The sequence below is a fragment of the Lutra lutra genome, chromosome 16 (assembly GCF_902655055.1).
Source record: "Lutra lutra chromosome 16, mLutLut1.2, whole genome shotgun sequence".
Taxonomy (NCBI): domain Eukaryota; kingdom Metazoa; phylum Chordata; class Mammalia; order Carnivora; family Mustelidae; genus Lutra; species Lutra lutra.
In genome coordinates this window covers 6602671-6630148 of record NC_062293.1, presented here as the reverse complement: position 1 = coordinate 6630148, position 27478 = coordinate 6602671, and the positions used below count along the sequence as shown (strand labels likewise).

The 27478-nt window shown below is 56.9% G+C and overlaps 1 protein-coding gene across 8 annotated transcripts; it reads left to right on the top strand.

Annotated features, from left to right (window-relative positions):
- Positions 1 to 72: 72 nt before the first annotated feature.
- On the top strand, positions 73 to 21961 carry GPRC5C (G protein-coupled receptor class C group 5 member C). Of its 8 annotated transcripts, XM_047705958.1 has the most exons (7): positions 73 to 209; positions 634 to 800; positions 1298 to 1407; positions 12747 to 13832; positions 16412 to 16506; positions 18691 to 18840; positions 20471 to 21961. In XM_047705958.1, exons 4-7 carry the CDS (start codon positions 12779 to 12781, stop codon positions 20501 to 20503), a joined length of 1332 nt encoding a protein of 443 aa, XP_047561914.1. In that variant the 5' UTR covers positions 73 to 209; positions 634 to 800; positions 1298 to 1407; positions 12747 to 12778; the 3' UTR covers positions 20504 to 21961. The 8 variants fall into 8 exon arrangements, with proteins under 8 accessions (XP_047561914.1, XP_047561915.1, XP_047561917.1 ...); XM_047705959.1 differs by lacking the exon at positions 1298 to 1407; XM_047705961.1 differs by lacking the exons at positions 73 to 209; positions 634 to 800; positions 1298 to 1407 and adding an exon at positions 5088 to 5179.
- The last annotated feature ends 5517 nt before the right edge of the window (positions 21962 to 27478 follow it).

Sequence of the window (27478 nt, the reverse complement as noted above, 5' to 3'; positions counted from 1 at the left end):
CTACCAGGCAGCCGGGAGCTCCAGCACGCTCCCAGAATAGCGCAGTGGGTTCCCGGCAGCCTCCCGCTGCACCGCAGCTGGGCTTCCGGCAAGGGAGACAGAGTCAAGCCCCAAGTGGCGCAGGGGGGCGGGCAGGGTGGGAACAGCTGTGATCAGACACTGTTGTGCAGCCAGCCGGCAGGCCCTGCCCTGCTGGAGTGCCACCTCTGGTGAGTGCCGCCAGTCTCCTGTGGTGCCCGGGCTTTCTCCATCACCTCGGGGTCCTGGCTGAGTTCGAGAGTCGGGGTGCTCTCCGATCCAAGGAGAGTGGGTCAGGGCAGCGAGGAGGACTGGGGCTTTTGAACGCTGTTGAGAGAACTGTGTTGGTGGCTGACGGGGCCAGTAAAAGGCAGGCTATGGACTGTGCAGAGGGGCCGTGAGTGACCGTAGGGGTCAGCGGGCCACCCAGAGAACATGGTTGGAGAAGGAAGAAGGGGTTAGAGAGGGAGACAGGTGGCCTTACCAGAGGCCAGGCGACTGTCTAGCACAGCACTGGCGGGAGATGTCTTCGGAGGGCGAAGGGACTGTTGGGAGAAGGGAGGGTGTCAGCTCGACGCTGGGGGGCTCTGTTGCCATTGTCTTTCTCCCATGCAGGCATGTCCAGATCCTTCCCTTACTTCCTCCCTCACAAATATTAATTGAGGCCCTACTATGGGCAAGGCACCAAGGGAACCAAGATGGATCAGGGACACATCTTTCCTTCAAAGAGCTCACACTCTGCTTGGGGACACAAGACGACGTACACTAATGAGGCAGAAAAGGTAAGAGATGAGAGATGAGATAGAGAGATAGGAGAGATAGGAGAGATGAGAAAAAGCACTTGGCGGGCACCCCACAGAGAAAATGCAAGTCCGGCGGAGTTCAGACAAATGGGTTTTAATCGTGGCACACTGTTTGACCTTTATGAACTTCAGTTTTTAAATCTATAAAATCGAGATCATATCTGCTTTATTGAGCTCCTAAGATTATAAGGATCGAATATGTATAAAAGACACTTGAAAATTGTACAGCACTACACAAAGACAAGCTATGATGAGGACTGCATTGTCAGACCAGCTAGCATCTCTCTGAACTTCCTGGCCTGGACTTCTGGGAGCCAGAGGGAGCCAGGGATCTAAGTAGGGGGTTCATGACCACAGCAAGGCCAAGGCTAGACCCTGAGCCTGCCCTCCCCCTTCAAGAAGGCTGCCTTGCTCAGTTCCTAGCTGGTCAGTCCACTATTCTGCTGATATTTATTGCCTTTTTTTTTTTTTTTTAGTGTGTATAAAGCACTATCCTAGGAACTGCAAGGAAGGATAGACGTGAAATCTGAGTCCAGTCCCCATCAAGCCTATCAGCAATTAGAGAATCAAGATATTTGTGCATAAGGTATAAGTAATGACACAGAGCATTGCTAGGCTAGCAAATTTGCCTTAGAAGGGGAGTTCTAGGAGAGCAGAAGGAGGAAGACTGTGGGATGGGGTCACCAGCGAAAAATCCTGGGAGGAGCACAGGACTTTCCAAGGGGACTGGATCAGAGAGGCCCCGAGGGGGCTTCCCGGACTGAGAGTCGGGGGCAGTGTGAGCAAAGCCACAGGAAGGCAAGTCCAGTGGCCAGACTGGGAGCTGACCTCTCAGGCTGGAGTGGCCATTTCCTGTAGGGAAGAGGAGGGGGGTGAGGCTGGCGCCCGGGGTCGAGAGCTGGCTGTGGCTGTAGAGATCTTGAATGCTGAGCGAGCAAGCTTAGTCTTTCCCTTCAAGGTGGTGGGAGCCCATGAGCCAGGGGTGAAATCAGGGAATGCCCCCTTGATGGATGGGGGTTTGCAGGGTGACTGGAGTGCTGGGGGGTGAGAGGAAGACTGTAAATGAGGTAATCAGTTTGGGGCCATGTGGCTGCTGGAGTGAAGTAAAGGGTAACCCATCACTGAAATGTTCTTAGATGGGGGTGAGATCCTCCCTCCCCTGAAGGTAAGGGGGAACTAGACACAGCATTGTGTATACATTTCTTTCTCGTTTTTGGAAGGGGTGAGAGGGTGGAGGGGCCCAAATCCTTGGACCCTCTGCTTTGACCCTGGTTCCTAGATCCACTGTGCACTGATGGACACTCTCCAGACCTGGGCAGCTCAGAAAATCCAGTTCTCTCCTCCACAGGGAGTTGACTAGGGGCCACTGAGCCATGGATGGGGGCGGAGGCGGAGAACAGATTTGTGCCCGCTGTGTATGGGCTTGGTAGCAGGCGACATTCCAGCAGGCTCTGCCCAAGGCCTGCTTCCGGGTCCATTTCCAGACGGATCACCCATGGGCAGCCAGTTGTGGTGAATTAGTGTGTAACTTGCCCGCTCCCAGACCCCTGGCTTCTTGTTCTTAAAGTGCCACCTAGGGACCCGAGTCCTTAAAAAACAAAAACCATGGGGTACCTACTGGTCTCAGAGTCAGTCCTGTTGTCCTCCAACAAGAGAAAAAAGGCCCAGCCAGACACTGTAGGCTGGGTAGTATTTAGTTATTATGGAGCCTGGGAGCAAGGAAAAGTCAAATGCAAAATCTGTTTACCAGCCAGTGGTGGGGCCCTCAGCTGCCTGGTACAGGATTCCAGGTACCTACCTGTCAGGGAGCCAAGAGCCCTCACCCTCAGCTCCAGGAGGGACTGTTCTCGCTTCACTGCGGCCAGGCCCCAAGATCAAGGGCACTCAACCCCTGTGGGGGTGAGGGCGCAGCCCTCCCCCTCCCCAGAGAAGGAAATGTCTCCTGAGAGTGATGCCACCAGCTGAAACTGCAATGCAGGACTCCTGCTACCCAGGCAAAAGGCAGTCCCTCTAGGGAGCAAAACTGACCTCTAGCCTCCTGACCCCCGTGCCCCAAGCCAGGTGGCCAAGTTCCTCCACCTGGACTCTGAATGGAGGGCATTGTTGGTCCAGGGGCAGTGGACTTCTCCGAAAGGCACTGGGGGTTGTCGGCTTCCCAGGAAGGTCTCCGGACCGTGTGCGGGGCAGGTGTGGTGGGCGGTGGGGCAGGTGCCCAAGGCTTGCAAGGTTGCAAGGTTGCAAAGCCCGTGGTGGGAGTGAAGGTCAGTGGCAGAGCCCTCTCCAGGGGCTGCACCCCTCTGCTACTCTTACTGCCACCGGCCTAACCACAGAACAGTGGAGCCACCACGTGATCGGCTCTGTGCCAGATGCCGGGGACCACAAAATGCATGAGCCAGGTCCCCCTCTTGAGAACGGCACAGTCCGATTGGGGAGACAACAGTGAACAGGACTGATGAAGATACACTGGGATATGATAAGTAAACAAACCCATAAAAACCTGTGGGTAAAGCAAGTCCAATAGTTCTTTCTGGGGAAGGTGAGGAAAGCTTCACAGAGGGACACTGGGGCTGAGCTTTGAGGCAGGGCAGATTCTGTAAAAATTTTGGTCAGAAAAACGGAGGGAGGTAGAAGGTAGAAGATGTTGGAGGAAGAAGGAACAGCAGAGGGGAAGTCCCAGAGCATGGTGTGATAAGGCTGTTCTGATAAAACAGAATTGAAAGAAGGTCAGAGAAGCAACTCCTACAAGAGTAGACAGGACTAAGATTTGGAGGGGATGCACCAGGAAGGGAGAGGCTGACCACTGGGCACCTGTGAGGGGCACACTTGTGTGAGGAACACTCCAGACTCGGGTTCATCTGGATGTTTCGGTGAGCCGTAAAGCTGAGGTTATCAGCCCATTGTACAGGAGAGGATAGTAGGGCCCAGGGAGGTGCAGTGACCTGTCCAGGTCACAGCTGGCTGGTAGCAGAGCTGCTCCTGACCCCTGGGGCCCTGTCAGTTCCTTGGCGTACTGCAGCTCATTGAAGAAAGGCTGGGATGGATGGAAGGAGGAACCCAAGCGCCATATATAAGGGGAGGGAGGGAGCCAGACACTCCCTGACAATCCATTAATCCAGGATCTCTCTGAACAGTGCGGGGGTGGGGGGGGGCAGTATCCATAGAGGATGACTTCACAAAGTGTTATTTTTTGGTGAAAATGGGAGTTCATAAAGGCTTCTATGCCTATAGGTCATTAAACTGGGTGAATGGCATTTGGGGGCACAGACAACCCTATACCTGGAGTTCTGGAAAACACCACACCTCTCACAGAACTTCCCTTCTAGCCAACGCAGGCTGCCTGTGTCCAGCAGCACCCTTCACCCCCACAGGGGGACTCACGGGGGCTGGAGTGGGATGGGGTTCTCATGATCTGGACCTCCAGTCCCACCATCCCACACCCAGCTGGGCCCTGCCTGAGGGACTAAACCAGAGGGCACCAGGGATCCTGGAGGCTGAAAGGGACAGGTCATCTGCCCCGTGGGCCTTGCTTTGTTTTGAAGGCAGATCCTGTTCCAGGGTGAGACGGGGTGAAAAGGGACACAGCAAACCTTTCTCGGAAAGCTGCCCTACATTTCCAAGGGTGCCGACTGCGCAGGCTGACTTGCCTCTTCACCCACTCCCAGTGGGTGGCCAGGAGCCCCATACCCCCCCAACCTTACCCCTGCCTGGGCAGGGACTGACAGGGGAAAACTTGCCTCTTGGGAGAGTCCTCTGTACCTGAAGGAGTTCCAGAAGCTGGAGAAGATGGGTTGGATCCAGAATGCTTCCGCTCCCAGACCATTTGCCCTACACCCATCCCTGACTCTCAGAATTGGCTTTTCACATATGCTAATGAGCGACCCTCCCTGCAAACTGATTTCAATACTTGCCTTGGTGATGAGAGCCATGAGTCGGAGGCCAGAGGGACTTACTGGCTCGCTTGGGGCTTGCCTTCCCAGCACGGGCACCTGCCTGCACACCCTCATGGGAGGTCGGGAAGACGTCGGGGTGGGAGTGGACTTAGGGGAGGGGGACGTAGAGTAAGGCACAACTTTGCACCAGAACGCGCTGTTCCTTTTAATATTTAAAAAGAACGGAAACAATTCAGTGATTCCCAGACTTGCCAGCGACGGCAAGGCGCAGGGAGGGAGGCAGGTTCTAGAAAACACAGGGCCCCACCGCCGGCCCCGGCCGCTAAGCAAACAATCCCTCCTGGACTCCGAGAGGCCGGTGCGCGAGGGGAGGGGCAGGCCTGGGGTTTATCGCTCCGGCAGCTCCTGGTGATTCATTGAGTTTGACTCCTGCTTGCCGTAGATTGAGGCACACAAACAGCCCTGGAGGTACCCCTCCCCTTTCCCCGCGCCCTCCCCCCAACCTTGCCACCCCCCGAACCCGGGACCAGCCGCCTCCTCTCCCCCCGCCCTCCCGAGGGCGCTCCGGGCTGTGCAAACACGCCCGGTCACCGGCCCCGCCACCGGCTGGCTCCTACCGCGCGCTGCTGGCGATCCCCCAGGCAACTCGGCGTCACGAGAACCAGCACCCCGGAGACCCGGCGCCCTGCCCTCCCTCCGCGTCCCCTGGGTCCCGGCCAGACCCAACAACCTCTCCCTTCCCAGTGCGCCGCGGCCCCTCTGGGCCTCTCGCGCTTGCTAACTAGGCCCCGCTGGGCGCCCCGGGACTGCGCTGCCCACCTCCCGCAGAGCCCGCCAGCCCCAGGGGAAGGCGGCCGGAAAAATCTCCTCTTGTTTACTGCGCCGGGGACGTCCCAGACTGGATTCGCTTCCCCAGTTTTGCGGTTCCCTTTCTGCTGATTCCTGGGGCTGGAGGGGAAAGGGTGGTAACTGGCGGATCCACCCCGGGGCAGAGAGTGGGGGTGGGGCGGAGGGTACTAGAACTCGTGGAAAAGTCCGCGGGCGGCTAGAGAGCTGGACTCGGAGTTAGGGCCGATGCGTCCCTGAGCGCAGGGACCGCGGGGGCCGGGTTAAACACTGTACCTCGGGGAACATGACCGTGAAGGCTAATTAGGACAAGTCGGAACAGGGAACGGGGACGCGGGGAGGGGAGCGCTTGCTCAGAGTTGGCCGTGTCTGGGGCGGTCGCAGGAAATCCAGGCGCAGGGGAGTCAGGCCCGGGGTGACGTTTGTTCACGGTTCCGAGTGGATCCCCGCTCCGCCCACGGCGGTAGGGACGCTCGCGGTGTGCCCTCCGCACCCCCATGCACGTTTAGTGACCCAGGTGCCAGAGAAAGGCCGCGCGTATCAGAGGCGGACAGTCGGTGGGTGGTGTGTCCACGTGTGCAAGCTCGGGGAGGGGGCACAGAAGACGTGACAAAGACGGACTTTGTGTCCGAGTGTGCGCCTCGCTCTAGCCCAGAGCAGCGAACTGTGCCCGACGTGTGTCCCTCACGGAAGGGCCAGGACGAAGGTGACGAAGGCTCGGTGAGACGCACCAAGGTGGCCGCCGCGCGTGTTCGTGTGTGCGCGCGCTGGGACATGCGGGGCGAGAGAGCCCGCCGGAGAGGTGTGCTGGGTTGCACCCCAAACCGCTTTCCGGAGGGAAAGCCGAATCCTGAAAGTGAGTGCGCGTGAGTGCGCGTGAGTGCGCGCGCCCGCGTGCGGGGGTGTGGCAGTAAACAGCAACAACACTCCGGCCAGCTCCGCCAGTAACTCCGAGCTCCCTCCCCTGCCGGAAAGTGCGCTTCGCCGGAGCCTGGAGGTGAGTCGGCGGGGGGAGGGCCCGGCGGGCTCTGTTGCTGTGCAAACGGATTGCACATACCTGGAGCGCCGCGGCCGCGCGATAAGCGCCTGAATGGAGGTGATGTCACGGTGATGCAGGCGCCGGCCCACCCTCTCCCAGAGAAAGGAGCGGAGTGCGGGGAGAGGCCAGCGCCAGAAGGAGCGACCGAGTGCGGCCGGCCCAGCCCCGGTTCCCGGGAGAGGCAGGCCCTGCGGCCCGAGCCCCCGCCGGGGCCCCGCCACCCCAGGCCGGGGCTGCGTCTGGCTCCGCTCCCTCCGCCGAGCCCCTCTCACCCCACTCGCGCTCCGCTTGGGGCTGGAGGTGGCCCCAAACGCCGAGCGGCGCGCGGCGGGCGGCGCGTCCCAGGTAAGGGCTGCTGCCTTCCCGCTCCGCCCTCCACTCCGCTGCCCGGAAGAGCCCGGTCGGGCCGCCGGGCCGTGGGCGAGGGCAGAAGCCCGAGGGTGGAAGACCGGGGCGCGGGGGACGCTGCGCCAACTCCGCTCGGTCACAGAAACTTTCCAAACCGGCGCAGGCTGGGGACCAGGGGTGGGGGAAGCCCGGGACTGTCCGAACTCCACAGTCGCTGCCCCCTCCACTCCCGCGGCCCTTTGCGTGAGTCCACGGTCAGCACTGACTGGTGGGGCGGCCTCCTCTCGGGTACCCGGGGATGGGGAGAGCAGGTTTCTGTGGCCTAAGGGAATGCGGGAGACAGGATGGGTCCCTGCTCCCCAGGCGGGGGGAGCGCCGGTGCAGACCGCAGGAGTGAGGAGAGAAATTCTCAGAATCTTGTAGAAAGTTTGGAATCAGACCATTAAGGAGCCCCATTTCTGGCAGCTTGGCTCCTAGATCCCTGCTCCCCTCCCCTCTCCTACCGGCTAGGGCTTTTCAAGGGGGGGGGGGCTTGCAGCCGCAGGGGTTGGGTAGGGCCCCTCCATCCTCAAGCCCGCAGTTTTACACCCCAGAAAAGCTGATCATTTCAGAGCTGCACGATCTTGGTCCTACAGCACAGGGATCAGAATGTGTCAAAATAGGGTTCTGGGCTCTTGGAGGTCCCCACCTTGTCTTTCTATGTGTGTGTGTGGGGGGGTGCGGGGCGCATTCCAGAGTGGCATTCCACAGCAAACCCTTGGATTGAAGACTTCCACGTTTCAGAATGCTCAGGAAATTTTGGCCCAAAGGTCCACTTAATGTGGAGGTTTAGGCTGAGGTTTTCAGAAGCCTCTCCCTCCCCAGCCTGGGTACCTCAGTACCTTCTAGCAGGGCATCTCTGATCCCTTTTATCCATGGGTTTAGTCTCCAGAGCCCTCTGGACAGGAGTAAGATGATAGAACTTCAAGGAGGGGAGGTGGGATTGGGGAGAAGGGAAGGAGATGGGAGGGCTGTTGCTGGGTCCATCCATCTGTCCTGATAGGCTGCTGAGTGCTGGCAGATGAGGAAGGAGGATGCTCCGTGGTGTCCCTGGGTGAGCCTAGGTGCCTTTGAAAGGGGGCTGTTGGAGGTCACGGCACCCTTAAATGTAACCACAGGCTGCGTGTCTATGTCTTACTCTGTCCTTGAGCCTGGGAGATCCAGAACAGGGCGGCGCTGTGAAGCCCTTAGTACCTTCTTCGGTATGGTCTCCTATGCCCTAGAGGTTCTCAGGTTCTGGTGTGAATGGCGGGGTTGAAGTGGGGGTTCTGGAAAGGTGAGTGGGTCTGAGTGCCTCTGATCAAGCCAGTCAGGGCCCGCTGGGCCTCTGAACCCACCCCCTGCTGAGGCCTCTCTGCTCCGCTTGGAGAGAGAAGCTGGGAGGAAGGGGATTCAGGAACTGGATTGGGCTGACTCAGACCAGAGCTGGGGGCTGAGTGGCTGAGCTGTGGAGAGGCCGATTTCAGAGGTGATTAAAAATATTTGTATGACTGATTCCAGGGAGGTGAAGCAAAAGGGCCCCTTTGTCCAGAAAATAATCCGAGACTGGGCTGTGCTGCTGCGGTGGAGAGGGAGAAATTCGTGGGGCAGGAGGAGGTCCCTCACCCACTCTCCTCCTTGGTCCCACTGAGAACCTTGAAGCAGAAGATGTGACTCCAGACTGAAGAAGGCCGGGGAGAAGCGGGCACTGAGTCTGTTCTGCGAATGCTTTTTAAATGCCTCCTCTGTTCAAGGTGCAGCTCTGATGTTTGCAGGGATGCTAAGATACACATGGCTTGTTCACTGCCCTCACACACCTTCCAGCCTGGTAGGGGAGGCCCTTGCGTAGAAGAGCCATCCAGGCCCAGAAGACAACCAGGAGGTGCAGGCTTTAGGGACCCGCAGGAGGGAGAGCCTCTTAGCAGAGCTGGGTCCATCTCTTTGCAGTGCTTTTCCCTTTTGCCCCTGCCATCATGTAAAAAGTGGCATGGGTTGACTGTTGGAATCTGCGTTCCTGGAGGTCAAAGGACCCGTGCAGAACTCTTCTGAGCCTCCTTCTCTAAGTCTGTTGGCCTCCACGGATCACTGTCCTAGGCCAGAGTAGGTGCATTCTTGTCTCCATACTGGCCCTTGCGTGTTCGGGGAATAGAGAAATGGATTGTGTGGGGTGGGAGTGGTTTGTTTCATCTGGGGCTGGTAAGTTTCAGGGCCTCTGAGCAAGCAGGGTACCGGGGCCGGAGGGGGAGGCACAGGAAGAGTTTCCTCTTTCCTCTCCCCACATTGGTGGGGCAGAGAGCTGTGAGGTTGCTGGATGCTGAGTAAAGGCATGTACTTCTAAGAGCAAGATGGATCGAGAAGAGTAAGTGACCAGAAGGGTTGCAGAGCTAAATGGGACCTAGCTTGTTGTTGTTGTTGTTGTTTTTCCCCTTCATCATGACGTGGCTGTTAACCAGATTTGAACTTGTAGAATGGGCTTTGGTATCCTTTTCCCCTCCTTCAGCCAGTCCTTAGATTTTATTTGGGAAATGATCTCTCAGATCTGGCCGTTATGGCTTTACCTTTGGCCTCCATCTTTAAATGGGTGAATGTGTCCTCAACAAATCGATTGCCTGTGCATTTGGCCAGATTGAGATCTTAAAGCACAACCCTGGTTATTCCACGTTTGTGCAAAACACAGCTTTCGGTGGTTCCCCATTGCCTTTAGAATGATGCCCCAAACTCCCTCCCTGTAGCATTTCTAGTCTGTGTCTCCCCTTACAAACTTGGTTCATACTTGATACAATACCGAATAAAATGCTATTGAACGGTCTTCTCTATTCGGTCTTTTCTGACCCCTTAGTTGGAAAAGCTTCTATCTGGGTGTTCTTGGAGCACCTTTCCCTCCCCCAGAGGCAAATTCTCTTGTATGGTACTTAACCATTTTCTCACACACCTACCTTATCTCTCGTACTGGATTTTAAAAACCATCAAGTCATGGAGGAAAAACAAAATGAAAACAAAAAACAAAAAACAAACAAACCATCCAGTCAGGGACTGTATTTGTTCATCTTCGTTTCCCAGAGCTTGGAGAACGACTGACCTTTGTCCCCCGCAAATGCACAGTAGATATTTTCTGATTGGGAATTAGTGCCTGTTTCTAAACTGGCACCCGGAGCTGGGAGGGGGTAAAGTACTGGAAAATATGCAGATACCTGAGGGCTAAGTCAGGGTGGCCTTTCTCAGGGCACACTGCCACATCTCCAACTCTACCGCAAGTTCTGGCTGCTTTGCTGTGAGCCCCAAACACCCAAGATAGGGTTGAATGCTTAGGAACCCCTAGCATGGAATCTGCAAATCACCTCTCTCCCTGGAGTGGTTCGGTGTTCCTCCTTATGCATCAGTCATCGACCCTTCTTTCTTTCCAGCACTTGTAAACACAGTTTATGCTTTATTGATTTACGATTACACAGAGTCCCCTACGAAAGCTGATTTAAATCTCGATGCAGGGGAAACATGCTTTTGTGTTAGAACTGAGCTCTGACCATGCAGTTATTTGGAAACACAGTAAAGATGTTAGCTTATTAAGAGTTAATGATAGGTAGCATGGGGGTGGGGAGGAACCAGACTAACTGAAAAATGAAGGACCCGAGTGCGTCTGGGTGACTTAGTTAAGCACCTGCTTCATCTCGGGTCGTGATCCCAGGGTCCCAGGATCGAGCCCCACATCCGGCTCTCTGCCCGGTGGGGAGTCTGCTTCTCCCTCTCCCTCTGCCTGCCGCTCCCCCTACTTGTGCTCTCTCTTGCTCTCTCTGCCAAATAAATAGAAATCTTAAAGAAATAGAAAAAATTGAGTAGCTGAGATGGTCGAGATACCTACAGTGTTTTCAAGGGGTGCCTTGGGCCTGTGGGATATGTTAAAGGACTTTGAAAATTGATGATCTTTATTACGTAGATTCATTTAATTTTTGAGCTTTATTTTCCCTTATCCAGTAGCACGTACTCTTCCACTTATCAGTGACAGAGACAGTTTCTGTTGACTGAGATTTAGGACTTTTGTTCACCTGTTAGAAATTAGGTAACTAGGAATGGTGATAAGGGGGTAGACGGTATAGCCACCCGCGAAGGAGGAAGGAAGGAGGTGGGAAGAGTTGGATCATGCCATTCCCTTGCGAGCCACTAGTGGTCACTACCGTCCTGGGAAGCTTGGTTGCCTTTTTTTTTTTTTTTTTTTTAAAGATTTTATCTATTTATTTGTCAGAGTGACAGAGTACAGGCAGGCAGAGTGGCAGGCAGAGGGAGAAGCAGGCTCCCCGCGGAACAAGGAGCCTGATGTGGGACTTGATCCCAGGACTCTGGGATGACCATGACCATTGACCCAAGCCAAAGGCAGCCACCTAAACCGACTGAGTCACCCAGGCGTCCCACTTGGTTGCCATCTTTCTGGGAAGTTCTGGGGACCCAAGAAGGGAGAGAGAGGAAGAGGGTTTTTAAACTATTTACTTGAACGTAAGGGGTGATTTAATGTGCTTATCTGCATTTTGCAGTATTTTTGAACCTGGCTGTTCAGAACATCGGGATTCTCTGTTCTCCAAGTAAATTTAAAATCTTTCACTGATTAGATATTTAATTTCTCTTAACCTGCCACATTCTTTTTTTTTTTTTAAAGATTTTTATTAATTTATTTGACAGAGCAGGAACACAAGCAGGGGGAGTGGGAGAGGGAGAAGGAGGCTTCCTGTTGAGCAGGGGGAGCCCGACGTGGGACTCGGAGCCAGGATCCTGGGATCATGACCCGAGCTGAAGGCAGATGCTTAACAACTGAGCCACCCAGGCACCCAACCTGCCACATTCGTCACCTCCCAATCCACAGAGGGCTAGCCCAGCTGGTGTTGAGGGCAGGGGTTCCGTTTTATTTGCGGCTCACCAGCCGCTTTAGAGCCGCTGTTGACATCGGGACTGGTCCAGTGAGTAGTACATAGAGTAACAGGGTACCTTCCTAGTGTGAATGAAAGATCTCTTTTTTGCCTTCTAGCTACGATGCCTTAATGTGTTCTGTGACAATAAGTTCCTTTGGGCTTTGCATTGCCCTTCCCCATTCTTGGATTTAAAATGTTAATGCCTCATAGGAGGATTTTTGCATGAAGTCATTAACTCCCTAGCTGAGAAATTATTTTATCCTTGACTCCAGCAACCAAGCTAGACAAAGAAGTCTGGGTTCTGAAGAGGAGACCTGACGTGGGAAGTGGGCAAATGAAGGGCAGAAAAGGGAGGTGGTAGGGAGGAATCCGAGAGGACTGTCTCTCTTCATTTTCTCTGGCTGCAGGCCATGCCTTTCAAGGGGCTCAGAAGTCTGTGGTGTGTGAATGAGCGCATGGTGGGTTGGCCATGGTCATGGGCATCACAGAGACGGAGTCTCAGGGCAGAGAGAAAGTGAAAAATGGGTGATAGGCTTGGTTTTGACTTGCTCTCAAACCCTGTCACCCTCAGCTCAAACGCAGGAGCTTAGGGAGTATTGCGATCCTGGTTATGATAGGAGAGGAGGGAACCTGACAGTTCAGGGACAGGTTCTGCCTTTTCCATGACTAGGAACAGAGATGACAAATGGCCTTCATCTCATTTGCCTCTCTGGTCAGCTGATACGCTTCCCAGGAGTGCTGTGTTGAGAAGGATTCTGAAGCCTGGGGGACAGCCTTGTGATCTGCTCCCGCTGTGTGCCCTGGTTCAGGAAAGGGGGAAGCAAGTGACTTGTGTGTCCGAGTCTGGCCTTGGAGGACTGACTTTGCCTTTTCCCTCTCTTGTCTCTAGGGACCCAGCCGGCGCCTGGCCTGGGAGCCAGGATGGCCATCCCCAAAACCTTGCTGATGTGCCTGGGGCTGCCTCTCTTCCTGTCCGCAGGCGCCCAGGCCCAGAACCACGTGCCACCTGGCTGCAGCCCAGACCTCAACCCCCTCTACTACAACCTGTGTGACCGTTCCGGGGCTTGGGGCATCATCTTGGAGGCGGTGGCCGGGGCAGGAGTCGTCACCACTTTTGTCCTCACTATCATCCTCGTGGCCAGCCTCCCCTTTGTGCAGGACACCAAGAAGCGGAGCCTCCTGGGGACCCAGGTGTTCTTCCTGCTGGGGACCCTGGGCCTCTTCTGCCTCGTTTTCGCCTGCGTGGTGAAGCCCGACTTCTCCACCTGTGCCTCGCGGCGGTTCCTCTTCGGAGTCCTGTTCGCCATCTGCTTCTCCTGCCTGGTGGCACATGTCTTTGCCCTCAACTTTCTGGCCCGGAAGAACCACGGGCCACGGGGCTGGGTGATCTTTGCAGTGGCCCTGCTGCTGACGCTCGTGGAGGTGATCATCAACACCGAGTGGCTGATCATTACGCTGGTCCGGGGGAGCGGCGGCGAGGGCGGCCCTCAGGGCAATGGCAGTGCGGCCTGGGCCGCAGCCTCCCCCTGCGCCATTGCCAACATGGACTTCGTCATGGCGCTCATCTATGTCATGCTGCTCCTGCTGTGTGCCTTCACCGGGGCCTGGCCGGCCCTGTGCGGCCGCTTTCGGCGCTGGCGGAAGCACGGCGTCTTCGTGCTGCTCACCACGGCCACGTCCATGGCCATATGGGTGGTGTGGATCGTCATGTACACCTACGGCAACCGGCAGCGCAACAGCCCCACCTGGGATGACCCCACGCTGGCCATCGCCCTCGCCGCCAACGCCTGGGCCTTTGTCCTCTTCTATGTCATCCCGGAGGTCTCCCAGGTGACCAAGGCCAGCCCGGAGCAGAGCTACCAGGGGGACATGTACCCTACCCGCGGCGTGGGCTACGAGACCATCCTGAAAGAGCAGAAGGGCCAGAGCATGTTTGTGGAGAACAAAGCATTCTCCATGGACGAGCCAGCCTCAGGTAGGCAGAGGGATACCGTCCCTGCGTCCCCCATCGATCGTTCCACATCCTGGACAGCGGGACGGTTGGGGCTGGTCTCCTCAGCAAGATGGAAGGTTCTGGAATTATCGCTAGTTTTCTGCCTTAAAGTCCCTAAATACCATTTTTTAAGGTTTTTTTTTTTTTTCCTACTCCTGTGGTTCATGAATATATTTTCACTGGAAAATTTCAAACACTACAGATGACCCCCTCCCCAGGTTGTCTCCCCAGTTTTATCCCGTTCTTTCCTGTCCTGTCCTTGGCCACCTCTGACTGATATTTTACCAACACAGGCCTCTGTTTCCTCATCTGTAAAATGGGGATGATAATGGTTCCTGTTAAATCGGGCTCTTGCGAAGACTGAGTTAATGCTTGTGCCTGGCACTTGGAAATTATTCTAGACGTATTAGCTATTAGCCGTCTGTGTTCCTCTCCTTTTACTATGATCACAACCACCCTTCCCGGACTTGTTTTTCCATTATGTACATATTCATAGTCTTAGTTTCCTTTAAAAGTCTTCTCTGTGAAGACTTTGTTCTTTTTTTTTTTTTGTTTTTAAGATTTATTTGTGTATTTTAGAGAGCGTACACCAGAGCACGCACACAAGCTACGGGACGGACAGAGGGAGATGGGGGGAGAAAGAGAGAAGCAGACTCCCTGCTAAGCGCAGAGCCCCACACAGGCCTCGATCTCACGACCCTGAGATCATGACCTGAGCCAAAATCAAGAGTTCGTTGGACGCTTAACCAACTAAGCCAGCCAGGTGCCCCGATTTTGTTCTTTTTAACAGAAGCACTGGGCCACATCCTGGTCTCGGCAGCACCCACTCTCCCCTGGCTTGTCCCCAAGCTCCTTTCCTGGCTCGTTGTGAATGGGATGGGGCTTTCCTGTTGGAGCCCAGCACTAAGGGCACCGGCCAGATGTACAGCCTCAGAGGGGTCAGGCCGAGGGCGTCCTGGAATTGGAAGAGGCGGGAATGGGTGAAGCTTCTGCAGCCTGTGCCAAGCCCCTGCCTTGGGAGCAGCTTGAGAAGCAGGCGGGCAGGGGAGGGGGAAGGGGGAGGGGGGGATCATTCTCTGGGACACTTGGCTGCCAGTTGAGCTAATGGCTTCCAAAGAGAAAAGTATTTCTCTGACATTTTGTTAACTGTAAGGACCACTAGCATTTATTGAGCACCTACTATGTGCCACATGCTGTGCCTTTCCTGATGTGTCCTGTGGCATGCTATCCTTAGCCAGCTGCCCACAGTACTCTTTGTCCGACATGACTGGGAACTGGAGGACAGAAAGACCAGGACAGCCCCCTGACCCCAATCCCAGACTGGTCTGATCGGGATGTTTTGGGGGCTTAAGACTTCAACTTCTTGGCTGTCCATCGCCAGCTCTGGAGTCTCCACCATGGGGCTGAGTCAGAGACAGGGAAAGTTCCAGAAGCAGAACTCCTTGCCTCTTCTCTACAAACTGAGATCCCCATTATTTCTGTTTTGGGGGAAGGAGTGACATTTGTCCTGTCCGGCACTTCATCTGTGATCTGCCCACTGGGATAGCCCAGGGTCTGCATACAGAGTGGGACCAGTTGAGTGGGGGTGGGGCTTGGGCACCCATGTCTGCTCTCATCCTGGGTCTGGCCAGGAGGCCCTCGTAGTACTCAGCCTTTGTCCTCTCAAGGCAAACATTTCTGGGTTTTTTTTTTTCCTCCCCCCCCCCACCTCCCGCTTTTTAAATTTAAATGGAAAAATCAATTGAGTGGACATGGCACTTAGGAAGCTGGCCCTGTACAGTTGTGGTCCCTTGGAGCTGCCGGCCAGCAGCCTGCAGGAGACAGACATCCTTCCTCCTGTCTTGCTCTTGGGCCCCAGGGGTTGGTCATCAGCTTTTCTCGGACACCCTGGGAACCCCAGCAGGGTAGAACAGATCAGGACACCAACATACCCAAAGGCAGGGGGAGGTATTCTTGGAGCTGAAAATAGTCTGGAAACTCGCCAGGGTGCCACAGGACAGGGTGCGTGTACATTCGGTCCTCCTGGTGGGGCTCTGGGTTGTGGGGTCCTGGCGGATCAGCAGCCAGCTGTGCCCTGGGATGACATGAGGAGTCCCAGCCCGTGGGGTGTCTGCTCCGTGTACCCTAGCCTCTGGCAGCTAGCCTGCATTGGTGGAGGCCAGAGCTGGAGCCTGGCCACCTTGGAAGGCAGCCGAAGGCCCATGTGCCCCTCTTGGCCTCTGGCCCCGGAGGGCGGATGGGGATATGAAGGTTGCTGACAGGAGCATTTTTCTTTGCTGAAAGCAGGGTTGGCGGGGGGTCCTCCCAGTGCAGGAAAGCCCAAGCGGAAGGCAGGCAGCAGCATGCTCTTCTTGACCCCTGACAAAGGCATGCTGGTCTCTGGAGGGCCCCCCCCGCCCGCCTGCAGCTACCCGCCCCACCAGGTGGGCCACCCCTGGCCAGGCTTCCCCCTTGGGTCAGATGTTATCCCAGGGAAGGTGAGCCGCTCTCCCCTCTCCATGCCCCCTGGGGAGCCCTGCCTGAGAGTCCACTCTCCAAACCACTCCTGTGTCTCTTTGCAGCTAAGAGACCGGTGTCACCATACAGTGGGTACAACGGGCAGCTGCTGACCAGCGTGTACCAGCCCACCGAGATGGCCCTGATGCACAAAGGCCCGGTGAGTGGGGTCCCAGCGTCTCTGTGGCCCCAGCGGCGCCCAGCCTGAGCCGGCCAGTAGCGAGGGTGCAGAGGCTAAGTGGCCAGTGCCGGCTGGGTCGGGAGGTGATGGGGACAAGGTAGGCTTCTCCTTCTGGTGCATCGGCTTCAGGGAGCGGAGCCCCTTGGCTCCTAATGCCCTTTTCCTGGAGTTGATGTAGACACTGCCTTCAGTGGCACTACAGGGGGACCTGCCCTATGTCCCTGGGCATCACACAAGGACCCCGGCCCGGCCCCGGGCTGCAGAGAAAGCAGAACAGTCCTCCTCGAGCTGGTGGGAGATGCCTGCGTTACCCTAAGGAGCTTAGGGAGGGACAAAGGAAGGTCTCAGCCAGGTAGGGAGGTGGCGTTCCTTAGTGCCCCCAAAGGCACAGAGGACCAGAAAACAGGTCTGGGTAAGTACTTCTGAGTCACAGCTGTCCCAAGAGGGCCTTGGCTCCCCTCCCCCCACAAGCAGGGGGAGGCAGCCCTCGACCTCATACCTCCCCTGGGTTCTGGAAACCAGATGCTCCATTAGCCAGTGGGGGGTGGGAACAGGAAGACAGCGGGTTAGAGTCTCACTCACTCCATATATGTTCCTCCCCCTGGGCTGGCAGTCACTGTGGGGAGAGGTCAGTGACCTGCCTTGGCAAGACGCTGGGAACAGGAAGCCAGGGAGATCAGCCGGTGGTGTTCTCACCCCCCCTCCATGCCGTGAGCCCCAGGGCAGTGTAGCGTGCAAGGAATATCGGAAACTCCAGCTCCAGCCCCTTCCCTTTCTCTGAGCTGAGGCAAGGAGTCTCTGAAGGACGGAAGCAGAGTCTGCTGGTCCCAGCCACTCGGGCTGTGAACCACTCCCCCCCACCCCCAGCGCCCCAGGGTCCTTCCTCTAGCAGCTGTCCCAGCTTGGCTACCCCTTAGTCGTTCTGGCACACTGAGTCCTGCTTCCCTGGTGGCTGGGGATCCGGACGAACAGGGATGTTTTATCTGACATGGTGATTCTCACAACGTGGTCCCCAGGGCCCCCCACCCCAGCATTACCATCACCTGGGAACTTGCTGAAAATGCAAATTGCGTGGAGCCAGGGGTGCGATGGCTGATGGTTTGCATCTCTTCGTGGCATCATGGTGACAGCTTGGAGTCTGCCGGGATGGGAGTTACCACCCAGAGAGATGAGCGAAGACGACAGATGGGGGCTCCCCACCCCACTTAAACACTGACCTGGCCCCCACTTGGTGGAGCCTGATTGGGTGTGACGGGGGCCCCAACCAAGTGCCCAGGTGATTCTGAGGCACACCCAGGTTTGAGGCTCACCCGCCTAGATGTTTTGGGAGCTTCCAGGGGCCCGTCAGCTGGGGATTGTAAACCAGTGGGAGGGCCTCCCAGGTCTGATTCCACCAAAGGCAGCTTGGGGCCCTGGAGTAGCAGGGGTTAGGGATAAGGCAGGTGGGCTAGGAGTTCACCTTCCTTCCAGGGCAGGAGTTGGGACGGGTGCCTCTGGACCCTCCCCTCCCCCTGACAGCCGTCTCTCGCCCACACAGGAGCCGGACCCCTGCAGCTCTAGCCGGGTTCCAGGCAGAGAATTTGGGCCTTAAGTCTCCACATTGGACTAGCCTGTTCAGGCTTCAAAATCAGAAACGGGCACACACAAGACCTGCCGGCTGTCCTCGGCCAGGCAGACCTGCCACTCTGATGCCACTGGGTGTCACCTACTGCCACTTGAGGGCTCGGGGAAGAGTTCGGGGAGAAGGGAGCCTGGGAGCAGTTCCTAGGCAGGTAGTGGCCACTCAGTGCGGTTCACTCTGCACTGGGCCCCAGGACTTGCCCCAGGAACTGGGAGCAGGAAGGAGGAGGCTCGAGAAGAGGATGGATCCTTCTGAAAACAGCGAAGCCCCGGGGGCCATCAGAGGTGACCGGAGGCCTCTTCCCATGCCTCGAGGCCAGGCGCTCTGCGGGGTGAGGGCAGGGGTTCCAGGTCAGAGGCCAGTCCCTCCGTTTGCAGAGTGGAGTCCCCGATCCCATGCCGCCACTGGGGCCCTGCTGGGGGGCAGTGGCGGGGGGCGCAGGGAAGGAGGGGAGCTGGTCGGCACAGCCCTGCAGGAAGCAGAGTGTTTGTGCGTCCGCCCTGGCGGAAGCGGGCTGTGAGACCTCCTGTCCTTCCTTCCAGTCCGAAGGATCTTATGACGTCATCCTCCCACGAGCCACCGCCAACAGCCAGGTGACGGGCAGTGCCAACTCCACCCTGAGGGCTGAGGACGTGTGCGCCGCCCAGAGCCACCAGGCAGCCACCCCGCTGAGAGACGGCAAGAGCTCCCAGGTCTTTAGAAACCCCTATGTGTGGGACTGAGTTGGAGGCCAGGTGGAGGCAGGCAGATCTGGGGAGGGCCCCGGGGGGAGGAGCCCAGAACTCTCCTGTGGCCCCTGCCCCTTCAGTGGCTCAGAGCTGGGAAGGCCATCCCTGTCCGCCAGTGTCTGGGTGGGTGTCCCCGGCCCCGCCTCCCCGACTCCTCAGTGTCTTTGGGGCTGAGGAGCCAGCCCTGGCTTCGTGCTCCAGCCAGATAGTGTTCTTGGGGTGGTGGCCGGTCAGTGCCAACATTTTCTGGAGTCTTCGGAGAGATTCCTGCAACCTCGAGAGATTTCTCAGGCGTGTCTGTCCTGGGTCTTGCTCCTCTGTGAGGAGGAGGGGTGCCTAATAAACACGTTTTTGCTTTATGAGCCCTTCCTCTGGGAATGTCGTTTTTAACCCTGGGCTCTCTGTCCCTGAGGAGCCACCGCCTCCCTCTGAATCCGGCTCTCGTGAAGGCCGCTGCTGCTTTTTCCTTCCGTGCAGTTCAGGAGAGGACACCTGCCCGCAGGGAAGGAGTTTTCAGCCGAGCCTGTGTATTGTGTCGTGTGGCGTCGCGTGCGGTCAGAGTGGACTCCGGGCCCAGCACCTGTCCAGGGTCTAGTCCAGCATCTGGGCTTAGCGGAGATCAGGCAGCTTTCCTTGGGGACCCCCCTCCCCGAGCCGTGCACGGGGCCAGAGTGGGGAGGGCAGACCCAGCACTACCACTAGGCAGCTCTGCGGAGGGTGTATGTAAGGGAAGGCGGACCAGCTTCAGACCCTCTTAGGCGGGGACGGCCATTCATGTGCTCCCGCCGATGCGGTGCAGAGCGGCCGGCCTGTGCCTTCAGACCGTGCTGTGCTGAGCACGGTGGGAGCGGACGGCTCCGAAAGCCCCGGTGCCTGTTTACAAAGTGGGTTTCCAAAGGTGGAAAGGGTCGGCCGGTTCCGGTTGGTTTCATTCCTGGGCAGTTATTAACATGTCCTCTGGCCGAGTCCTTTATGATCAACAAAGCCTTTCCACATCAGCTCATTTTAAACCTGGCTGCCAAGAAGGGTGGACAGGGACAGCCCTCGATCCTCTCTCCAGAGTCAGAATCCCAAAATTGTGCCATTTTAGGGTTGGACGTGGCCTCACAGGCAAGGCGGGGATGTCCCTCTCCTGGCCCCTGTCACAGGTAACCAAACAGACCCACTGAGGGCCACACAGCCTCTAGAGGTGGCCAGCACCGGTCGGGTTTTCTGGAGCTCTGTCTTCCAAGGCCCACCCTGGGACCAAGCCAGAGGCCTGGGCTTGGATGAGCAGCCGTGCTCTGACCCTTGGACGCCGGCTCGAGGCTTTGCGAAAGGGGCTGCCAAGCCCGCCCCTCCCGAGCTTGGGAATGTTTCTCCCAACGAGTCAGAAGCTATTTTCTGACACCGGTCGTAGGGGAAAAAAAATGTCTCTGTTGGAAGGAAGAGAAAGGTTGCCGGAAGAAAAACAAATTTCTCCCAGAGTTTCCCTTCTATGTCAGATCGCACCAGCCCCGCTGGGACTCAGACACTGTTTTAGTAGAAAGACGGAGCTTGGGCCCCCCCAGGCGGTAGGGTCCCCTTTGACTCTTGTTCTTTCTGGTTACTTTAGGCTCAGTCCCCGCAAAATAAAACGAGATGGTAGAAGCCCTCTTCCCTGAACCACACGTCGTCCTGATGTCCTCGTACCTCTGTCCGGGTTGGGCAGGGCCCAGCACCTTTCCCTTGTCACTGGAACTGGGAGGGACCGGAGGCCACCAACAGGAAGCAGAGGACTGAGTGGGGGCCTGTGAAGCCTCGAGGTGTGTGGCTGGGGCCCCGGGGCCAGTCCCTTTGCTGCCCAGCCCGCCTCTCCTGACCCCCCACGTGACTGAGGCCACAAGGATCTACAGAACTGCCCAGCCGTCTCTGTCCACTCTCGATGGCCCTTCCCCCAGTCACAGCCCGTGTGTCCCCACGCTGTGGTTTCTCCAGATGGCCATCCTCAGATGCCCTGTCTTCACACCACGGGCCTTCCTGGCTGTCCTGGTGTCCAGCGTCAGCTTGCCCCGCCTGCGCCTGGGTGTTTGGAGTCAAGCCCTGGCGGAAGTGGGCTTTCTCTCATCAGGGCTTCCTGCCACCACCTGGACCGAGGAAGGCCCCGGAGCAGGGCCGGAGCTCAGCCCGAGGCCTGGGCAGAGACCGCTCCTCTTCGTGGCCTGTCGGTGGTGGATCCAAGCCCCTTTGGTGCTGCTTCCCTCACTCGCCCTCCTGCGCCATGGTCCCGTGCCTTCCCCACCTGCAGTGAGCTGGGGCCCACTGAGACATTGTGGGGGGCGCTGGGCTGCATCCTCAGGGGCCAGCTGGGAGTCTGGATCACACGAGCCGGGCTCTCAGCTGCTCACAGAACTGGGACTCGTGCCATGTCCTGCTGGGCAGACGCCAGATTTCCGCCTCCCCTTGGGCACCCCAAATGTGCTGGCACTCTTCCTCTTCCACAGCATGCTCCAGAGGGTCCTGACGGCCACCCAGGGAAGTGGGGGGCATCTCTCAGGACCTGGTGATGGTGGCAGCAAGGATGGAGATGTGCGCAGCTCCAGACGCATGGGAACGAGGTCTCTGTAGCATCGTCTCCTGGTTTTGTCCTGCACTTGGGTACCAGGCAGAGCTGGCTGGTCCAAGGGGGCCTCCCCAGGCATGCCCCTGGAGCTCTGTGCTCAGTGCAGAGACTTCTCGGGGTGCCCAGGGTCGGGAGAGAGAACAAGAGCAGGGCCCAGCCTCGCTCTGGTCAGCCCGCAGCTCTCCAGTGCCACCCTCGGGCCCCCAGCAGCCTGTGCCTTTGTTACTGGAATATTTTTCCAGAGTAAAAATTGGGGAACAGGCCCTGCAGAGAGAGTAGGGTTGTACAGCTGTCTGTGACAACTCCCCCCCACCCACCCAACCCACGCCCCCTCCGTCACTACCATTGACCCATCATGCCCTGGGTTGCTCAGCTCCTGGAACAGAGTATTACTTCCCTCTGTTGGAGAGGAAGAGGGAGTTCTGGGGGCACTTCAGACTTTTCTTGATCTAGGGTAGTGGCCCAAGATCTCTTCCCAGTGAATAAAGGCACTGTCTAGCTTTTGAAGTGATAGTCTCATGGGAGTCTGGGCCCCACCAGACGGCCTCGAAGAGCAGCGTGCAGTGAATGTGGGTTTGTTCATTGTCTGAGTACACCGGGGATCTGGGTGTTGGCTTGGGGAGGATGGGCTCCTGAAAACTGCAGGCCACCCTGGCTCGGGGACACCCAGTGGCCCTGCTCCCTCCAGACCTTGGCCAAGTGGAGAAGACAGGTGTGTTTTTAGGAGAGAGGTGCCTTTCCCCAGGTGGTCCAGCCGTATCACAAATGAGCCTGGGATGGAAGAAAACGAAAAGAGGTTAGAACAGCACCTTATAAATTTCACAGTCAAGCCGTTCAGCTCAAAGTAGAGTAATTTGGACCGTAACTGCTCAGAATTAAAGGATGTTCTCCTCTTGTTTCTGAGGAATTCCTATGACAGAATCCCCATGTGTTCACGGAGAATGTTTCTGGGATTTGATACATATTTTTAACCTAGTCTCTCCCTTCTAGACCAACAAAGACGGATTCCAACTTTTTCTGGGTTGGGGATTTATTCTAAGGGAGGAAACCAGCTTCCAAAAATAGGCAAATTTGTGCCTGTGCCCCTCCCCCTGCACTCCTCCCCCAGATCTGGGAATGGAGGATGGGGTAAGAGAGGGGGACAGCCCCTATCATAGTTCTGCCGCTGCCTGGTGTGCTGGAGGGGTGCCACTGAGTGCCATACTGGGCTCGTGGGGAGGCAGATGGGGCCAGGGGGATGATCACTACCTCCCCTGAGGACCTGCCAAGGCCCACACCCAGTATTCCCCTTTACACTGGGTGTTCACACCTCACGTAAGTGCTAGAAATGAGAGCAGCAAGAAACAGGTGAAGTGACTTGACTTGCCGGGGCCACACCCTCCAACCTTTTGTCACCAAATGAGGCACTTTCTTCAGCCCCATGGGGTTTGCAGAGATCAGGCTCAGGTGCAAGTGACCTGATTTTGTTTCCTGTCTGCTGTGTGCCTTCTGGGCCCTCCCGGAAGCTGCAGCCCCCGATTCACACAGCCCCATGAATTATTTAGATCTCTTCCAGCTGGGTAATGCTCTGACCTCATCCTCCTCCTTGGGCTGAGGGCGCAGCTCTGACCTTCCTCTCCTTTTAGAAGAGATATTGACAGATGAAGGCTGGTGGGTGGTGGGTCCCTCTGTGGGCTGTGGGTGACTGAAAGGTACAGGGAATGAAGTGAGGACCAGAAACCAGCTGCCCTTTTAGCAGGAGGCAGTTCTGCAGGGAGAACATGACCTAGGAATCCAACAATAGGTTCGGATCCCAACTCGTGCTTACTAGCTTTGTGACCTTGGGCCGCTCAGTTTCCTCCCCTGTAAAATACAAGCACTAACACCCTGAGTTCATATTTAGTGTCTAGTTCCTCAAGGTCACTCCATGAAAGTCACAGTTTCATGAAGCTAGCTGTCCAGTGTTTTCTGCCCAGACACACTGCTTTCGGGGCCAGATTTCAGTGGGTTCTGCCCTCTGGACATGCCTCCTTTCCTTTTCTCTGCTGTCCCGCATGCATGAGGTCCCCAGAGTGGTGGGATAACAGATTGCCAGGAATGGGAGGGGGTGCTAAGGAGAGGGTCAGATACTGATTGGCAGGGGTTGACCATCAAGATGCTAAGAGGGTCACCTGGGGCACAGGAATTCAAGAAACCAGGCTGAAGAGGGGGTCTTGAATTGCCTTCAGTGGACAGGAAATACTGAGTTCCTACTCTGGGGACAGAGAGAAGCAGTATCTGGTCCCTGCCCTCTGGGGGTTCGGAGCCTAACTCTTCCTTCCCGCAGGTCAGACCCAAGGGCTGAAGTGGACGGGGTGATACTGGGCTCCCTCCTGGATCCACACGGGTTAGCATCCCACTTCCACCAACACCCCACTCCCCCGCCCCTGGCTCCTCAGGTGGGACCTAGTTCTTACTAACTCCTCTGACAAGCTTTCCTCATCTGTAAGTTGCACCCTGAGGCCCAGCTCTGCACAAGCCCTGGAATTGGGACCCTGAAGCACAGGCTGTGCTGAGAATGAGCCCTCACGGCCTGGATTCAAGGTCTGGTGCAGAGGCACTGGGGGCCCAGATCCTAGCGGCTCAACCCTCGCACCCCGGGCCTCTCCAAGCCAAGGCCCTGGGGCGCCCTGGGAGCACGAAGAGGTCGGCTTCAGCATCCGACGGCGCAGGCAGGGCCGGGGGCCGGCGAAGGTTTTACGGAGTCCCTAACCCCGCGCTCCAGCCGCTCTCCCGGTGGACCGCGCGCGTCCCCGACTCCCTCCCGCCGCCTCCGCACCCAACCCACCTTCCCCCACGCACCTGGGGGGCTGGGACGGGGGGCGGGGGGGGACGGACTCAGGGATCTGGCGTCAATCCGAGGGGCCCCGCCCCTAGCTGCCGGCCAACCCGAGGCCGCCTCCTGCGCCCCGCCTCCTGCGCCCCGCCCTGCCATCCCTGCAACCTGATCCCCGGCACCCCGAGGAGCCGGCCCCGACCGGCTGGCTCCGCTTCCGCGCCCGCTGGGGGTTGGTGGTAGCGCAGCTGCCTGCCCAGCCTGAGGCCAAGTAGAGACCCTCTGCTTCCGCTCTACCTACCCCCACCCCGGGGGTGGGGCGGATCACCGTCCCCTGTGACCTTTTTCCTGTTCCCTCCCGGGCTGTGAGCCCCAGACGCAGGCCAATACCGATAGCGTTCATTCCCTTGTTTCTGGGCCCAGCACCCAGCAGGGGGCCCAGGCAAGTGGGTCTTTGTGCCCAAGGGGTTCACTATGCTTGCGTGGGTGGGTGCAATGGGCTGGCAATGCGGGGAGCCCCAGCGCTACCTTGAGACTGCCTCTAGGACAGGGCCCCTCAGTCTCGAACCACTGACATTGGGCCTGGATCATTCTTTGTGCTGGGGTCATCCTGTGCATTGTCAGAGCTGAGCAGCCTTCCTGGCCTCCCATTTACTAGATACTCAGTAGCAACGCCATCCCCTTAGTGGAGACAACGAATAATGGCTCCGGACATTGCCCAGTGTCATCTGGGCGCAAACTGTCTTGGGTGGAGAAAACACTATTCTGGGGTATTACAGTGAACATGGAGCCTGTTGCTCGCTGGGCACGGGGTCTGAAGCAGGAGGCTTCTGCTAGCTAGGACTTGGTGATGCTGTTCCCCTTAACGCCGGTTTATAGCTGCCTGGGGCCAGCCTGGGGACTGTGACCTTTAGCCTGACAACATTTGGGCAGCATGTGACTGGCCAGCTCCTCTAACTGTGCAAACAACTTCTGGGCTCCTGCCCTGTTGTGGGTGCTGAGCGGAGCCCTGGGACAGAGAAACTTGGGTGTTTTTCTGTCCCTGGCAGTCAGTGTCATTGTGTTAGAGGTTAATGGGACACTTAGTAGTCAGGGCCAGGGTCCCCAACAAGAAAGCAAAAAAACGGGGACAGCTAAGACCAAACTGCACTAGCATCCTGTTTCACAGCTTAGGACCTGAGAGCATCCTGTCCCAGCGTCTGCAGGAGTCACTTTTGCAAAACATCCTGAAACAAAACAATGAACCATAAAACGTGGGTCACTATCACAAGCTGATAGTTTTCAGATGTCAGCCCCAAAGACCAGCAACATGTGAACAGCCCATTAGGGAGACAGGTGCATGATAGAAGCCCTGATTGGCACACCTTAGCGGCCAAGCCACAGGGCCCCCCCCACCCAGGATGCTCAAGATAGTTCTTCAAAAGAGTTTATAAATTTGAACACCACACTGGCAACCTTTTAGGGTCCCCTCTCTCTCCAGGAGCTTTGTACCATCACGCAATAAACTCTGCCTCACTGCCCATCACTCTCCCCTGGGTCTACCTCTTCATCCTTCGAAGAGGCGTGACCAAGAACCACAACAGTAAGGGAACAAAAATCCTGTAACAGTTGGGCACTGGAAAGAGACATGTGTGTCCATCGGGCAGGGTCAGGGGTTCGGGGATCAGAGGTGGGGAAGGAGGTACAGTGAGCTGAGGCCACCAACGGAGCCCAGAGGCTGTCAGGTGGGAGGGTTAGGGGAGCATCCTGGCCAACTGGGGGTCAGATATGGACCCCTTGGGGCCAACCAGACATAGCAGGGCTCCGTCCCTGTTCTCTCTTTCCTTAGGGAGGTAAAAACCAGGTACACACCCACACATGGAGCTAAGGGGTAGGGGAGCAGGGTGTTGGAGAAGGACCAAAAAAAAAAAAAAAAAAAAAAAAGAATCAGTCCCAGCTGGAGAAGATTCCATCTCATCCTTAACCAGGGCTGTCTGGGGTGAGGATCATAGGCAGGTGGAAAGTGGGGCGGGGGGCAGATGCCGTTGGCATCACCTCCATCCCCCACCCTCACCGCACAGGCCAAGTAGAATTTTCCGAATTCCCTGCTTAAATGGGAAGGTTTTAACAGTGCCCCCTCCCCCTGGACATTCATATTTACCTGCATTTGCACAGAGTCAAAAGACACCACAACAGGTCAAAGAGGAGGCCCCCTGGGGCCAGGCCAATGGGGGTCATGAAGACATTTCAACTGTTTTCTTTCTCCCTCCCTCCTTCCTCTTCCTCTTTCCTTTTCCATGAAAATCAAGTAAACTATTTTTTTAAAAAATTGATCTGAAAAAAGAAAAGGAATCCCAAGGTGAGCGCACCCTGTGGTAGCCTCCGCCCACCCGCCCCCCAGCCCACCAGCATTATAACCCTTATAACCGCCAGCCCTTCAGGAAGGCCAGACCCCAGCAGGGCCAGGCCACACCTCTCACTCCACACCCTCTGAGAAAGACAGGCAGCTTTCACCCTCCCAGTAGCTTTCTTCCAGTGCATTCTGCCCTTGGGAGGACTTCGGAGGAGGCTGAAGATGGAGGGCCTGGGGGAGACAGAGTGTGTTTGTTGCACGTAGGGGCGTGGGACCCCCAATGCCCACTGCCCACCCCAGCCTAACTAAAATCTGCAGTTTTGAGACGACTGACTTAGATGTGTGCACACGGAACATGCCAGCGCGCTGACGCCGCTCTTGAGGTTTCTGTGGGAGCGGCTCGGCGTTCGAAAGCACGGGGTGTCCCTCAGGGCAGAGAGTACAGCGGGGAATGACGTTCGACCCATTCATTCATTCTCTCATCGGTTCTTCACCAACATTCATTAAAAGCTGTTCCCTGCCACCGTGTCATTAACATCAGTCCCCACCCTGAACTCTGGCACACAGTTCTCCATCCCCCATCATCGGAGGACACACCTTCCCTGTGTCAGCCTCCTGCTTGCCCAGTGTCTATTCTCCTTGTGAATTCTGCAGCTGCTTTACTGTATCAGTAAGGTCCTGGTCTGTCCCCTGGGGACAAAGCCACCCCGTGTGTGTGTGTGTGTGTGTGTGTGTGTGTGTGTGTGTGTGTGTGTGTGCGCGCGCACACACACACGCAAACAGTGTACTTGTGTTGAGGAATGAGGGCTTACTTGGGAGAGGTTGTGTCTCACGTTGCAAAATGGAGCCAGGGGGCCAGGCTGAGCTGGAAGAGAGTATCTCCCTGGATCATAAT